We start from the raw sequence: 17,500 nt of genomic DNA on the forward strand, positions 1-17,500 counted from the left end.
AATCCCTCAACCTAAATCTGAAGCAGATGTTGGTGCGGAGTGAAAAACAAGATGGTAAACCAGCTTTGCAAAATTGTTAACCCCATTTCTCCCAAACGGTAATGCACAGCTTGCCAATATGTTGCAGTCCCCTCCAGCTGAGAAGGGGTTAAGAAAAACAGCCTCTTGTTAGAGCCCAACTAAATGTTATTGTTGTATCCTGTTCACTGGCTAGAAAGAGGAATCTTCAAGGAGACTGGTGTTGCAATTACAACTAATCCCCCCCCCCCCCCCCCCAAAAAAAAAATTAACTGTGTTGAAGGCTTTGCAATTTCCCTAGGTACAATTTAGCTGTCACTTATTTTAAAATTTACTCAAACATGCATTCCGAACAGCACTAACTTCACATGTCAAGTGCTTTCCAGCCAATTAAGTCTAAACTGGAAGTCTGTGTTAAACAACTGAATGATTAGACAAGATAGCTCATTTCCCTGCTCTTTTGTTCAGAATAAAAATGCCACATTTACATTATCAGGCTCAACAGGATTTTCTGACAGAGGGAATAAAAAAAATAAAAAAATAGAAAAAAACAAAAAGAAAAAAAAAATCCCTATCGAACGGTGTCCGTACAAAGCACATGAAGCCCGTCATTTACCAATCATCCTTCAAAAAGCAATAGCCATGAATGTAACTTAATTACGACCCAGTGATCCTTGACGAAAAATCATCTTATCGCTGTCTTGTCCCCTTAGGGCGAATAAACGGTTTCTGTCCTTTGGCTCCAGTGTTAAATTTCCAAATTAAAATAATGGAGTAAGAGAGCCAAATCTTCTTTAATATTGTGGCAAGGTAGAGTTTGTAACATGAAGGGAAGCCGGCAGAGGGAATAATACTAGAATGTCTTCTAATTTAAGATTGAGGAGGATGGCCTGTTATAATGGTAAGTCACAGCATTGCTTAAGTTTTGTTGCCGGTGGCACCTGCAGAAAAATGCCCCACAGACCCCCCGCTTGGCTGTGAAGGGTTTAAATACAGTTCACCATAAATAAATGACAGGTTTTAGTGCAACACGAAGATGCTGTGTTACATGTGCAATCCAATCCAAAAGCAACTATTAGCTAAGCACATTATGAAAGTGAGTGACAGTACAGGTACAGGTAGTCCTCGCTATCCAACGTTTCACTTTACAACGCATGGCATATCCAACGCTTTACAACGCAACCTTAGGGGCCGTTATCCGACGCCGGACTGCGTTATCCAACGCTCACCCCCACTGATTAACATGGGACTCACTATACAACGCTACTTCCAGAACGGATTCCGTTGGATAACCGAGGACTGTCTGTACTATACCAAATATTGCCAGGGAGCTTATTGTCGCCTTAAAAAATATTAAAAATGAGCAATCTGATAACTGACCCAAAAACATTTTGTAACAATTTTAACAATATAGTGGTCTCCCATCACCCTTTGGGTGCTCCTTGATGTAGCCACCTCATCATGGGGATCTGACTTCAGGGGCCCCATTATGTAGTGCCTACGACATGGGTTTTCAGCTATTTCTCGGAGGGGAGATGGCGTCCTGCGTGCTGAATGCGATCCGTCCAGCGCAAGAACACTTACGTTCACGTCATTAGTGTCGCCACAATGACACGATTGCTCGGTCGCATGACCGCGATGTGCCAGAGGCGCTGTGGCACGCTGGTGCAGAGGCACCTCCGACAAGCAAAAGGTTATACCAGTGGTACCCATGCTTAAAGCAGCAATACATTCAAAATCCTATATGCGGTTTTGTTTTTTTTTTTATAAAATCTGTTGGTGTAGTAATAGATAATACTTACTGCATTTTTTTTTAAACCCACTATTCCCTTTTTAATGAGCTTTAATTACGCTTCCTTGGGTTGCTATAGCAACCATTTACAAAGGCATTGCACATCCTCTTTTGAAATAGGCGGCCATAGTGTTAACACAGGGAAGCAGGATCTTTGCCGACCGATTGGCAGCGTAGATAATTACATTTCCTTAGCGCTAAGAAACTGCTGCATTTAGTAAAACAAAAGCTACAAAATAATGCAAACTGTATTGCCACTTTAAAGCAAGAATTGGGATACTTTCGTTTTCTTGCAAATTTAGCATTTGATCACGTCTTTCTCAGGGACTCCAAATGCGGGAGTCAAATGTTTCCGATCTCCTTATCCCACCATCACAGAGCCAATGAAGGCAGAGCGGGGCATGCCTGTGGAAACCCATGTTGCAAACACAAGACATCACATAAAAGGGGAGTAGCTAGAGGAAATCAAACCCCTCCCAGATCTCAGTTCACCATGTTTACAAATGATGTATTTTTATTTATAGACCCCATGGAACAGTACAAGGACACCAACACAATTATTTTATGCCCTTCATTACTTTTATTTATTATTAGAGTTAAGTGTTGATATATTTTCCTTGATAGGAATATTTGTCCGGGGTTTTCACATTTTATTAGTTGACCGCATTAATTGGAAATGAAAGGAGTATTCCATGGGGTGGTGGGGGAAATCCCTTTCGATGGGAAGCAGGGAGTTTTCGGAGCTGAACCACGTTAATTTCCTGAGATACCAACAGCACGTTAGAAGGTATGCATCTCATGGAGGTTTAACGCTCCGGCGACACGCGGACCAATGGGAAACCGCAACGAATTACGCTGTAGCTTCCTATTGGCCTGCCTGACACAAGAGCTTTAAACCACCATATTGTTCACCCTGGATAGGACAGCACCTGGGGCACCTGCAAGTAGTCCACTCAGGAGACCCCCTGCTTCCAACTAAGGCATTGTCCATAGTACCTCAGACGTCGCTCGCGCCGAACACACACACAGGGAATCCAACGCGCGCGTGCATGCGAGAGGCAGCGCTAGAGAAAATAGCTGAGACAACATTTTTGTATATTCCGCACGGCGGACGGGTCAGGCGAGTTTTTCAGCCAATGAGGGTGAACCACTTACGTGGCGTCACGGGCACCCCCCCTCCACCCCACATCCCTCAACACTGCAGGACACAGATCTCAGAAAGCACAGATGCGCGCGTGATGTCACGCACTCGGTTGCCAGTACTGTGTCCGTGACCTTACTTAGGCTGCGCTAATAGTGCCAGCGACGGCGCGTCAAAACAAATGCATTGCCGCCGGCGCGTGCGCTTATAGTAAGCGCGACGCGACGGCTTGGTTGCGATCGCTGGAGGTCATCTCTATTTCATTTTTCCAGCGACCGCAGCCTAATGTCGCCCTCGCCGGCACTATAAGAGAGTAGCCTAAGGCTTTAAAGAGGAAATCCAAAACACACTTCAAAAAAAATTATTTCATATATGCAGCCTTATTACCTTGATTAAAAACTAATTACCTATGCTGCTGATCGATTTGTTCTCCAGTGATCGATCAGCAAAGATCCTGCTTCCCAGGGTCCACTAAATGGCTGCCTTACTGTTTCAATCAATCCTTCAGTCAGTGCAACTCAGCAGCTACAATGTAGCTTTTTATTACTAAGGTAACCATCGATTGTTGCCGTTTACAGCTCAAGCTGCTGGGAATATTGGCAACAAATTATCACAAACAAGAGAGTGTTGCCAAGATCTTGCACTGCTAGGGAGGTGTGTAAAGCCTGCTATAGACATCAAAGGATGCTCAGTATAGGAACACATTAAAAATGGCACAAAGAGTTGAAAAAAAAGGGGGGTGGGGGAGAGAAAACATTTAGTAAGTATTATCTAATACTACAGAATTGATTTAAAAAAACAAAAAACAACAGAACACCCAGACAGAACTAACTGCTCCTTCAACTCAAAACACAACTTTGGGTGATACACTGTTGACCTTATGTTATGTGATCACAGTATTTACGACACTTTATAGTTCAGAAAATATTTATGGTGTTTTTCTTTCTGTGTTGTATTCCTGAGATGTGCCACCTGCATGAGTAAGATTTGCCTGCAGTGTACCACAGGCCCAGCAAAAGTGTTACATTAGCAATTCCACCAAATACCTAGTTCTGTGCAGGGGCAGTACAGTCCTGAGTGGTTAACATTGACAATATCTGGACACGATACAAGCCGATGCCTTAATCATTTCAATTCATAATGCATCGTTATAGTAAGTTCATTTTCAAAAGAAACAAACGAAGAAAAAAAAATTCTGTAAAAATGCAGAAAAAGTGCAGCATAATAAACAAAAACTAACTTCAAATGCAAATGTTAATGCGGAAACAGCTACTCTTACTGTACATGTTTAATATCGGTATATACCCAAACAGCAGCAGCAGAATGTGTTATATGTACCCATCAACAGACAATTGCATTAGTAACGGCAGTGATTAGGGTAGCATGTGTATGCTCATATAGTATATGTGTCTGTCTTTATATAGGAGGACGTATAGCATATAAAATTATTACTTGTGAGCACATTAACATGTGAATGTGCTCACAAGTAATAATTTTATATGGTATATGCTATACGGTGGAGGGTTTTTAGTCACTTTTTTACCCACCATAACCTAAATAATGTGTCGTGAATAACTACCCAAAGTCTCAAATTGCAAAAGCCAGTACAACCAACCTCACACTGATGAGACCCAAAAGGTCGAAACAGCTGTCTGAGTGGGTTCACTGGTGTTGCATCCCATCCCAGGCTGTGTTTAAAAGCTGTGTTTAAAACAGCGAGCATTGGCTTAAGGTATCCATGTAATAATGGACGAGACAAATGGTGGCATTGTGTGTTCATTTGCATGTCATTTCCAGAATCCTTTGCTGCAGTGGAAGCACTTTAAGCTAGGGGTGATAATGGCAAAAAGCCGGGTTGCAGACCTGTGTAAGATGTGAGAGAGAGAGAGCGAGGAGAGAGAGAAGAGAGGAGAGAGAGAAGAGAGGAGAGAAGAGAGAGGAGAGAAGAGAGGAGAGAGAGAAGAGAGGAGAGAGAGAAGAGAGGAGAGAGAGAAGAGAGGAGAGAGAGAAGAGAGGAGAGAGAGAAGAGAGGAGAGAGAGAAGAGAGGGGAGAGAGGGATAGTATACAAAGACACTGCATTATACTAAATGTAATCAATTAGGGAAGGCACCAAAATGTTGCACTGTGATTTCTGTTGTTATATTAATGGGAAATTCCATCACTAATTGTATTTAGATAAGGCAGCACTCCGATGAACTTGGTGAAGAGTAAAAATGTAATAGAAATCAAAGCGAAAGAAAGGGAAGAGGGTGTTGCGCTGCTAACCTGGGAGTGACCAGACCTTGACAACGTACCCTACGTGGTACAAAACAGGTCAGAGCACTTTTCAGATCCATGTGTTTTTTCCGATTTTTGAATAAACCTCATTTTTTTCAGAGATTGCGCTCAGTGTTTCACCGCCCTCTTCCCCTTTCTTACTCTTGCTACACACCCCAGCTGGTGCATGATCCAGGTATACAGGTAATCAGCTGCTAAACAGTGAGTACGCTCATTTTGGCTTCTCTAGACCCATTGTGTGACATCAGGGCAAGTTGGGGGTTGCCAGTGCAGGGAAGCAGTTTTCTTACCGGGCATTTCTCTCATTAGGGAGCGCTCCGGTTTCGATGGCTTCTCCCTCCCTGCTACATTCCCCCCTTACCCTGTTATATGGTCCACAAGTCATTTACCATCATTACAGTCTTTACAAATGTATGCATTGATTTATTTCTATTGCCTGATTATTCTTTGAGCATCAGATTCGGGGTTTATTTCCCATTCCCTATAATGGAAAATCAATGTTTTTTTTTTTGGTTTTTTTTACACATGTTTTCAACAAGTCCATATGGAGTGCTGCCTTATCTATCTGGGCCATGGTGTCCTCAATCGTTGTGGAAGAGAGTGCACCCGTGGCAGCTACACATGTAACAGAAGGCTCCCATTTCTTTTTATGTTTACATGTATTTTAGCGCTGCACTTTATTACCATACAATGATGTGAACAGAGTTGCACTTTGCCCTCCTTCGCAGTGCTACATCCAATCCATCTTTATATGCAAGTCACCTATAGCACTTCATGTACTCAGATACTGTGGATACAACACTTTTGCAATATTGAAATTGTAAAGAGGACAACAATTGTTACTTTACACCATTATCCCTGTGATATTCCACAAGAAAGTCCGATAATGCTGACGAGAGATATATGTAGAATATACCCATGTTAGTGGGACTGCCCATATACCAGAGAGAACTTACTTTTCGAGGTGGATGGTAACAAGCGGTGAACACAGGTTAAAAGTCGGTTTTGCCAAACCCAGGGTTATAATGCATTCAAGTAACTGACGCACCGCCTCCGCGTCACCTTTCAAGGCTGCGGCATTGAGGACGTGGAAGAAGTACGTGATTGTCGTGTCTTTCATAAGAGCATCCTTCGCTTTCATCTCCTTTAGAATGGTAATAGCATCTACAATAAAGCAACACAAAGGGCCCTTAGGTAATTTCATGTAGTGAAAACAAACTGTTATTATAACAGCATTTCAAACACAGCAGGAATGTAAATTCTGGTTTATAATGCCGATTTCAAGTTAATTACTACTTGCATTTCTAAACGAGACTACAATTATAAATCCACAATAGCATGGTTTTATCATTTCCCTGCAACTGCGACTACAAATTATAGATGGGAACCGTGTGCCCACTCTGCACCACGTAACCCTGTGCCGTCTGCCCTATAGTGGAACGATCCTACTAAATGGATGCTTTTATCGTTCAATGCTAACATCTGCTAAATCACACCATTGTTTCTGCAGCAGATGGCTTGTCACAAGGCCAGATAATAAAGATGTGTTTACAGTGTATATACAGCTAGACTAATGGCCTGATACCGATAGGGCCTGTTTGCTGTGTCGATACTAATTAGCCAAGCAGAGCCAATGAAAGCTTTCCAACAGACTGGATGTTAAAACATTAGGCTCATTAAGCCTCATTAGGAAGGCAAAAATAAACATTTTGGTGTGTGGGATAAGTAAAGGGGATTTACTTTGTGTTGTTTCTTAATTATCACCGAGGCAAATGTTTTGACCACTTTACATACAAAATTTGACAGGGCAAACAAAGCCTGAACAGGACGATTTCTCCCTCCCACTGCTTGTGGCTTCATATACACAAGGACAGGTTATTTTATATATATATTTATTTCCATTAACATTTCTTATTTCTTAGTTATGTTGTTGATCTATGGAGTGCCAAAATATTCAGGCGTGCAAGAGACCATGTGGAATAACCGCCTGAACACACCAAGGTCTTTTTTTCCCCCCAGAAAGGGCACCTTAAAAACGCATCCCTTCATTTTCAGTTCTTTCAACTAAAATTGTATGTTTTATTGGTATGTGTGTCTCTGCCGACGCCCCACTTAATTTCCAGCCACTTCTTCAGAAGGAAAAGTCAATGTGTTTTGGAAGCCATAAAATACATCGGTGGGAGCCAACAGAGGAAAAGCATTTGTAGTCCTGTTAGATGTATGAAATGTTACCGAAAGTTTACCTGCCAATTACATCACTACATTAATCGGACTATGGAATGGTGTATACTATCGATTAAGGTTACAGAAAAGCAGGCTATGCATTTCACATAGTGATGTATACACTATAATAAGGATTTTATGTTCAGTAAGACTTTTTGCTATTGGGGGAAGGACTCACGTTGCAGGCTAAAACTAAACAAATTAAAATTTGTTTCCTTAAAAAAAATTACAAATCTAAAAATCACCCTTCAAAGTGAACTTTTACTAATTTGTGTTTAAATTGCAAAATGTTCATCTCCGCATTTGACAAATAGAATCTGATATAGCATACAATGGGCAAAGATGTGCCTGGTCATATAATCGAATTAAAAACAGAAACACAAGTGATGAGTTTGGGGGTAAAAAATAAATAAAAATAAACATAAAGCACTTGAGAAGCCATTCCCCATCATATTTATTCATTTATTGCCACAGGAGCATGCAAGGAAGGCCACTAAAGGGTTAAATGTAGTTAATTTTGTTTTTCACAACTTGCAGGGAAGAAACCGTCAAACAAATAATGACATTGTGCAAATAAAGCGTTCCAGAATGTAGCTTCCTCCCCACTGCCTGTCCTGTACAAGGCTAGGGGCGAACGTGTTACTTCTGCCTTATTTATATTCAATGCATTGCCTCATTGATTCTGCACATTTCTGTACGCTGGTACATATTTTAAACAATAAAGAAAAGCTTAAAGCAAAATGCATTTCCAGGAGCTTGACCAAGCACATAATGTTTCCACTGAGGGCCATATTGGGATGCTGTTGACAAGACAAGTTGAATAAGTGCGCAAAAAAAAAAAATATGTTCTGTGCTTCCTTTAAAAGTGGAATCTAGCTGCAAATCCTCACATTTACATCTGAGAGAGAAGTCTCTGCTTAAAATAGAAATAGAAGTGCCTGGATCATGACTTCTACAGACCAACTTCAAGAAAAAGCAGGTGACACGGGTTGTTGCGTTAATTAATTACGTTTATATACAAATGAACAGATCCGGCAAATTTTAAGAAAGATTAAACAGTCTACAGGAACAATACGTCTCTTGCAGGGATTGGTATATTCATAAAACCTTTTCCGGTTGAGACATTTAAATATCTGATAATATGGTTTTCACTGCTGCTGTCACTTCAGTTCTGCAACATATCACAACCGTAGGTGGGTAAAAACTACACTGTGAAATAAGCAAGACAACCCCACTGCCAACTTAAGCTTAAAGATCAACATACTCCCAATTCGGAACAAAATGTGGCTTTTAGGGAAAAGATTATCAGGAAGAGCACCTGTACCCCTTCAAAAAAGTAAACTATTAAGCCGCCCTCCTCTCCCCCAGAACCACAGCAACTTACCTCAATAATACAGTTAAATAACAGTCCTCTATAGTTGGGATTTATGTCCCTTTAACTTGTGTTACTTTCTTGCCACATTCATTTAATATATGGAAATAAGAGTTGTATATTAATTTCTATAGCTGCAGTTCCAGTGTGCATCAATAGGGTTCTTTTGTATATAAGAGGATTCCCACTTAATTGCACTCAGCCTAGTAGTCATAGTTGGATATAATAGTATCAATATCCTGCATTTATAATGCAAACACCAGGGGGGTAAATACAAAAATAATAACATTTTATTTAAACTCTTCTGTATGAAAATATATACACACAATAAAATGTTTTAAAACCTAAAGCATGCCTATTATATACACAGTACACACCAAATCGTGTACACATGTATCCCCAAATAGTAATTGGATACCACGTGTGCTATAGCTGAATCAATCACTGATATCAAGTTATCTTTAACATGTGATTGGGGTAAGTACACGTGTCAAACATAGGAAGCAGGAGGAATATACCCAACCATGCGGCTTAATATGAGAAGGTAAGTGTAATCATACGTGTATTGATCGCTAGAGGACAGAGTGTACATCCAAATAATGTCCTGTCGATAGCGAATCATGGTAAGTATCAACCAAAATGAAATCTCACAAAGTATATAAGGTAATACTGTTATGCGCAAGTGTAACCATCATAAGTATACATAGCTGGACTAACATATGGTTATAGCATACACGTGAGGCGTTAATTCCCTCTTGGCATATATTTATGCTGTAATGGTGAGACTACATTTGATTGAGTCAAACTTTTGCGCATTATGAGGTGAATAAAGATCAATACAACCGTTTATCTGCTTCCGTGTGTCTCTTGCTTTTTCGGCATACTGTGTACCGCATGCAGCTCCTAACTGGCTGACGTCATCAGTCAGTGCGTCGCCAGATTGCCCGGCGCTTCTTCAAGGGGAGGAGTGTACCTGCACTCCTAGCGCTGGAGCTTGTATACCTCCCCTGGGGGCGGAGCTTAGTGTTAGTCTAATGAATATTCATACTCCCATTATGTCCCGTTTTAGAGCTGATCGTGATCAGACCTCTTAATAGTAGCATCCAGTATGATGCTAAATAGTATGTATGGAATAATACATGTCCTTATAACAAGTGTCGGCTCTCATTTTCTATGTCAAAACACTAATGATGAAATGAACATTACAGACCAAATGACTCTGTAAAGCAGAGGCTGGTTACATGTAGGTGGCAAAATGTACGTGGGTCAGGCATCCAGTGTGACATAAGTGTATTAATATGTAGGATTGAAGCCTTGATAACCAGACCGCCCCTAGGGTCAATACGGTCTTACTACAAATTACGATATTTAACTCACTAAAAACAGAACAGTAGATGTTAAGTCCTAAGTATTAAATATTAGTTAAAGCAAAATTAGTTATTAGCAAAAGTTTGACTCAATCACATGTAGTCTCACCATTACAGCATAAATATATGCCAAGAGGGAATTAACGCCTCACGTGTATGCTATAACCATATGTTAGTCCAGCTATGTATACTTATGATGGTTACACTTGCGCATAACAGTATTACCTTATATACTTTGTGAGATTTAATTTTGGTTGATACTTACCTTGATTCGCTATCGACAGGACATTATTTGGATGTACACTCTGTCATCTCGCGATCAATACACGTATGATTACACTTACCTTCTCATATTAAGCCATATGGTTGGGTATATTCCTCCTGCTTCCTATGTTTGACACGTGTACTTACCCCAATCACATGTTAAAGATAACTTGATACCAGTGATTGATTCAGCTATAGCACACGTGGTATCCAAATACTATTTGGGGATACATGTGTACCCGATTTGGTGTGTACTTTGTATATAATAGGCATGCTTTAGGTTTTAAAACATTTTATTGTGTGTATATATTTTCATATAGAAGAGTTTAAATAAAATTGTATTATTTTTGTATTTACCCCTCTGGTTTTGCATTATAAATGCAGGATATTGCTACTATTATATCAAACTATGACTACTAGGCTGAGTGCAATTAAGTGGGAATCCTTTTTTTTGATCACTTCTTGATCATATTGTAAACATATATTCTATTCCCCATGCACTACCACCCCTTGTACATTTAGGATTACTAAGGTAGAGCTGTGATTACTTTTTCCTATTATTTCTTTTGTATATATTCAGCTGCCCCTCCCTGATAGCCCCCTCTATTCCATCCACAAGCCTAGCGCTCTAGTTTGAGCAGGATATGCCTCATATTTGTTCCCCTCCCACTTTCCAGAACCTGAAGATTTGAGCTGTTAACAATTTAAGGATTTTGTGCTTTCGGTGGAACTCGCTAAGTTAACAAAATGTGCACAAGCCTTATTCACACAAACAGAAAAGCCCACATAAGCCACGCTTAGTAAGGTCCCTGAGAAAAGGGGAGGCTTTCCCCCAGCCCCCCCTCTCGCAGCGGTGCTTGTTCCTTTCCAAGAAGGTTATAGTTATAGGTTTTATGTTCAGCCTTCAGACCTCCTTAAGCAAAAACAAAGCCATTAGTCTGGGCACATACGCAATTTGTGCCATAAGTCATGATCTTCAAACTCAATCCAAACAGCAATGCTAATATAAAAGAGCTGCAGAAATGCAAAAGGCACTGAGCTGTGCAAATGTAAATGACAAGCCTGCCAAGCCATTAAAACTAATGGCCTGCACTGTCCAAGCCTCTCTGGTTGAATTCACATGCAAATTTGTATGCAAAATGTTCAGGCACTTTCCAGGGCATGATATACCATTAATATCAAGTCACATTTTTATTTTGGTGGAAGGATCCTTTCACCACCGAGGAATATAGATATATATGCTGCAAGGAGCTGCCGTACCTGCTACCCGATCATTCTTTGCAAAGACCTTCACAAGTGCCAAATACTTATTCGTATCAAGAACCACAGATGAATTTTTGCGCTCCCTGTAAAAAAAATAAAGATAAAAACCACAATTGCTTCTTAGAACAATATTTGACATGGTTATTTGCACAACAGAGAAACAGAAAACATGGAAGTACATATACATACGTGTGTGTGAGAGTGTGTGTGTGTGTGTGTGCATTGTAATCAGAATGAAGACTCAGCTTCTGATTGAGACACCTGTGCTGAAGCTGGGAAACCCCAAAGATCTGACCTGTAGGGGAGGGGGGTGGGGGGATGGGTGCACATACCTGACATTTCTGTTTAAAAGCAAAACAAAAACTAACTACAGGGTACCCCCACCCATGTGTATGGTATGCATAAATAATACCTTATTAAAAACAAACGTGACGACTGAATAAAGGTTAAACTCTCTGTATTACAGCCCGTGTACCACCATAAGTGTGTGACGTGTTACAAAGTACTTACAACTCTTGCTTCAGGTTCAGGGCCTCCTCTGGATTATCATGTCGACAGCACAAATTTATTAGGGCTGCGTAACCACCGGCAACCATATCGTCTTCATATTTGGCCTTAACTTCTAGAGCTTTTTGCAAATTCTAAAAAAAAAAAAAAAAAAAAGAGAGCGAAAAAGGGGGGGGGGGGGGGGGGGGAACATTAGGAGAAGGTTTGTTGTGGATAATGCACAGGACCTAGCAGCACTGAAGAAATTCTGGAATTCGGTGTACGGCAAGTAAAGTTTTAGGCCTATTTAGGACCAGCTACAACAGGGGTGGCCAACTCCAGTCCTCAAATGCCACCAGCAGGTCAGGTTTTCAGAATATCCCTGCTTCAGCACAGGTGGCTCAATCAAAAACAGCCACCTGTGCTAAAGCCAGAATATCCTTAAAACCTGACCTGCTGGTGGCCCTTTAGGACTTGAGTTGGCCATCCTTGAGCTACAACTAGTAAGTGGCATGTCTCAGAGGGCTAAACATGGTCATTGAATTAAATCATGTAAAAAAAAAAAAAAATTGACAACTATTTTTAATGGTTTCACATTTTGTTTTAATATTTGATATTTAATTTCACTTTTCATGTATGCTACTTTTCTATTTTTTAATCTACCAGTGATTTTTCCAAATTTGTGGAAATATCGATAGAAAATATCTTGCAGGTACACAAACATTTGCCTAAAGGATTTTCTAAGTAACTTTCAACACTGCAGCATTCAAGGTAATCTAACTTTCTTCTGGGAGTTAAGTTTGAGCCCTCACACACGCCATATGTACTGTGTGCTCTATGGTTTTTAGATCTATGAACTTGAAAATTCAGGAACAACTTGCAAAGCCAATAAGAGTTTTCAAATTAGGGGGACCGGAGGTAATCTTAAAAAAAAAAAAAAAATCAATGAAAGTTATTACAAGGCTGAGAATTGTAATTACAATAAATGTGACGGCACAATTATTGGTCAGTAAATTCAGAAAGGGCCAACGTATTTGAGGAAAATTTATCCCAGGAGAAAACAGCTGTGTTGACCTTTACAGTGCCAGTGGGGACTAAATGTATTTAAACTAAATGACAACCGTTCTAATATCCAGAACTTTGCATGCAAAGGTTCTATTGGTAGAGAAATTCCAAATAAAATAGAGGTATCTGGATCAGGACTTCTACAGACCAAGTTGAATAAAAAAAAAGCAGACGACATGGGCTGCTGCATTAATTAAGTTTATACAGAAATGAACCACATTTGGCAGGTATAAGAACGATTAAATAATCTACAAGAACAGCAAGTCTCTCGCAGATATTTGGCATTTTAATAAAAGCTTTCCAGGTGGGGACATTTAAATATCCATTAATGTGGCTGGTGTCACTTCGGGTTATGCAACATATCCCCATTGAAGCAGAGTACAAAATCTGAAAGTCACATTCTTCTCTACATGGCCACGTTGCTGCCAGCCAGCGCGATGTACAGGTCCTGCTGAATGCCTATTTGTACGTATGTTTGTAAATCCTAAGGCCGCCCCCCCCCCCCCCCCCCGATACTTTAGCCAGCCACCCAGATATCCCACGGCCAGGCGAGTGAGTGCAGGCAAACGTTTAGTGAAATGTCATTTTTTCCCCCCGATCACCCTTAGAAACCAGTAATAACCGCTAATGCTTTGTAACATGCAGCGCTGCTGTAAAAGGAGATCAACAAGTAAACAGGAAGAATGAGCAGGACTAATTAGCTCAGAGTAAGGGCCAGGAGGACGGCACCCACACAGCTGCAGTATAAAAACGCCGCGCCTGCACGTGCTTCTATTAAGAAAAAAAACAGATCCAACACGGGCTGGTTAAATTGTTGCTTTTGTGTGCGTTTAAACACAAGCCACAATTACCACCTACTGTGCAGGAGAGGCGTGCATAAAAGGGTTAGTTAAAATGGGGCAGGCACAAAAAACACACTTTTACTAAACATAGTTTGCCAAGGATTACACCTTTAAATTATCTCAGGCTTCAAGTACTGTGTTAGGCGCAATATTGTCACATGCAAGTTGTCTTTAAGTGGATTTTCAGAGATAGAAAACATATTGCTGTAATCTTACACACCGCTCTTCAGAAAACCATGGGCAAGGCATGAAATCACTCGGAACAAGTAATTGCCCCCAAAAGTCTGATGATATCCCACAAATTGCAGAGACACTTGAGAAATTATTATAAACCTACAGCTGGGTGCCTAGTGAAGAGAGGCACAAGTACCTTTTATCTCAGAAAATGCTTTCCCTCCAAAGGAAAACACAATTTCAATCCCCAAATTTAAAAAAAAAAAAAATGGCATGTTTGACTTGCAAATCACTAGATGCACATATCTGTTGCTTAACAATCGAGATGGAAAAGGACCTGAGCTACGGGCTTGAAAGGATATTTGGTATGAATGAGAAACCTATCATGGCCATTGCTAGCAAACATATTACAGAATGTTGTACACAAGCGCCAGCAACCCCCAAAACATGCCATTCAAGGTTGGGCAGTGGGGAAAGTACATCTTTAAGTTTGATTAAAAATGACAAACGAGTAAGAGGAGTGGCACTTGGCTTGCAAGGTAAGTACATATCTTCACAATGCAATAGCATTTCTTATGCCTTGGGCAAGTCCATTACATCCCTTGTGCCTCTGCGCAAAAATTAGATAGCAAACTCTATAGGATAGGGACTCATTGTGCCTGAAAAATGCTATGTACAGCACTGTGTACATGGTCAGTGCTCTACAAAGGAAACATTATTATTATTTATTACACAATGTAAATCAACCACAAAGTAAAGCTTTGTGATTAATTGCTTCATTGAAAATGTGTTTTCTTCCCCTTCGTTTGAACAGGGAACCTGCATATTATATTAGCACCAAAACAAAGTATTTCTTCCACTGTTCTCCAAGTTCCAAGTCGTTGCCTCCTTGTGAGTGGATCATTGAGATGGAGGGAGGGCAAGTGGCCTGTACAGTCACCCAGAAGGGACAAACCACACTGAAGGAAGTCAAACAAGACCGTGCAGCACTAGCATTGCTCCATTTTGCTCCTAGCAATAAACTGCACCTTTAAAACGGCAGTCACCCTATTTGTGGCAGCAGTGGGTCCCCTTGAACTAAACCAAACCTATTCCTGGCTTCAGGGGGTTCCAAAGTAATTGACCTTTTCATGGGCAGAGACAATTGAAGTAAAATCAAAGATGGCCACCAGTGTCATTCAATAGGAAACTGCAATGCCATGCAGCTTCATTTTGGCCTCTTGGCATCCATATTGATTTGCCAAAAATTTATGCTGTAACACCACACTACTAATTAGGAATAACTTTACCGAATAATATGGGACTTATCCAAGTTTCATGTGCTTTGACAGTTGTAATGTTTATTATTTTTAGAAGTGTTCTAAAACGTAAGTCAAGTATAACTACAGACCACAGAGAATATGTTATCCACACTGCGACTACCATGTGTACACACAACTCATGAAAGAATATTGAAGTGGCAAATCCAAGCAGGCATATATATTTTTATTTATTTTAACATGGGATTTAAGCAGGGGTTCTCCTGAGCCGTACCCCATTAATTTCAGCTTTGTGGGAGCCCCCCCTCCACCCCCGAAGACTCTTACCTCCGTAGGGGGTGCAGGTAGCCGCCCCGGCTCGCTAGCAGGGACCACGTAGAGGACACTTTTCAAAGCTCCCCCGTGCAGCGGGCCAATAGGAAGCCGCGAGGTCATCCGGTGCGGCTTCCTATTGGCCCGCGTGACGTAGGAGCTTTCAACGTGCAGGAGATACCGGCACCCTCTGCGGAGGTAACAATCTCTGGAAGCAGAGCGTCCTTGGAGCTGAAATTAATTGGGTTCAGCTCCGGGGACCCCCACATGCTTAATAATAAAAAAATAATAAAAGTGCCCGCTTGGACCGCCCCTTTAAAAGACATTTCTACATTCATATTATACATTTCTAATCACCATTTTCTTTCACGTGAATTTTCTCATGAGTGGTACCCAAAACAGGTAGTTCCTTATGGTGCCTAATTTACCAAAATAAATTAAAGCAGAATTGCTGCTTGGGAAGAGAGGGGGTTACTTCTTTGCTTGCCCCTTGGTTTGAGATACATACCTCAGCTTGGTATACCATATGGCCGATTAAGGGTCCCGGGGGGCAAATAGAAAGCTGTGACAGTCATCCCTTGCGGCTTCCTAAAGGCCTGCGGTACCTTTAAACAGGATTGAGATACCAGTAGCACCTTTAGAGGCATGTATCTCCCACCAGCTGAGATTAACCCAGGTCAGCACCGGAGACATCTTTTTTGAATTTTTTTTAAAATACAGGCAATGATTCTTTAATCATGAAATCCCTATCAGTAAAAAACTGTGAGATGTGTTGAAACGTGCAAGAAGCCCACATTACCTCTTCTGCACAAAGAGTCAAAATGAGCTGTTTTACGGTGTCCCCAAAAGGCTTGTTCTCAGTTTTCAGTTTTTCTAACTCCTCTTCCAAATAAGAAACCTTAAATTCAGCATCCTGAGAGAGGAACACAATGAATATATGTGTAAAAGGGGGGAAAACAACAGCAGCACCACCAAATCTATTTCTGCTTCTCGTACCCAACGTAAGCGTTAACCCCTTAAGAGCCCGAGGCAACTGCTGTGCAATGTGTGCAGGTCCGTCTGGTCCTCAACATGTTCAATGTGATCATAGGGTAACTATTTAAAATAAATATATATATTTTTTTAATTAAGTATTTACAGCATAATTTTGTCAAAGGAGCTAAATCCACAATTCTTTTTATACTTATATTTAGTTATGGGTGACCACATATGACATGAGTACTAGGACAGTCACAAAACGAGAGGGAACATTTCTACTATATACACAAGTATTTATCATAAATGCCCTAAGAATAAGGACCAACATTTTGCATGTTATACCGGATCATACAACCATAATTTTCAAATATTCTGCACCAATTTGCATATAACAGCAGGATTCTTTGCTTACATGGGTCTCTTCAACATACATATTTTAATATGTAAAATTAAAAGAAAAAGTGTGTGTGTGTGTAATATATATATATATATATATATATATATATATATATATATATATATATATATATATATATATATATATATATATAGTGTGTGTGTATAATATATATATATATACACACACACACACACACTTATTTGGAAGTTTGCCTTTTATTACATTGTGTTTTTTTAAACTGCACAGTAATTCACACCGATTAGGTC

At 40.4% G+C, this 17,500-nt stretch overlaps 1 protein-coding gene across 1 annotated transcript in view; it reads right to left on the reverse strand.

Moving 5' to 3' along the window:
* LRPPRC (leucine rich pentatricopeptide repeat containing) overlaps nt 1-17,500 on the reverse strand; it is a 129,966-nt gene that overhangs the window by 69,022 nt on the left and 43,444 nt on the right. The window contains exons 20-23 of the mRNA XM_075595782.1: nt 16,656-16,769; nt 12,229-12,359; nt 11,716-11,801; nt 6,186-6,393 (exon numbers count right to left, since the gene is read on the reverse strand). Of these exons, the coding sequence (XP_075451897.1) occupies nt 6,186-6,393; nt 11,716-11,801; nt 12,229-12,359; nt 16,656-16,769 (539 nt within the window). The remainder of the gene's footprint in view (nt 1-6,185; nt 6,394-11,715; nt 11,802-12,228; nt 12,360-16,655; nt 16,770-17,500) is intronic.

The sequence above is a fragment of the Ascaphus truei genome, chromosome 4 (genome assembly GCF_040206685.1).
Source record: "Ascaphus truei isolate aAscTru1 chromosome 4, aAscTru1.hap1, whole genome shotgun sequence".
NCBI classification, from domain to species: Eukaryota; Metazoa; Chordata; class Amphibia; order Anura; family Ascaphidae; genus Ascaphus; species Ascaphus truei.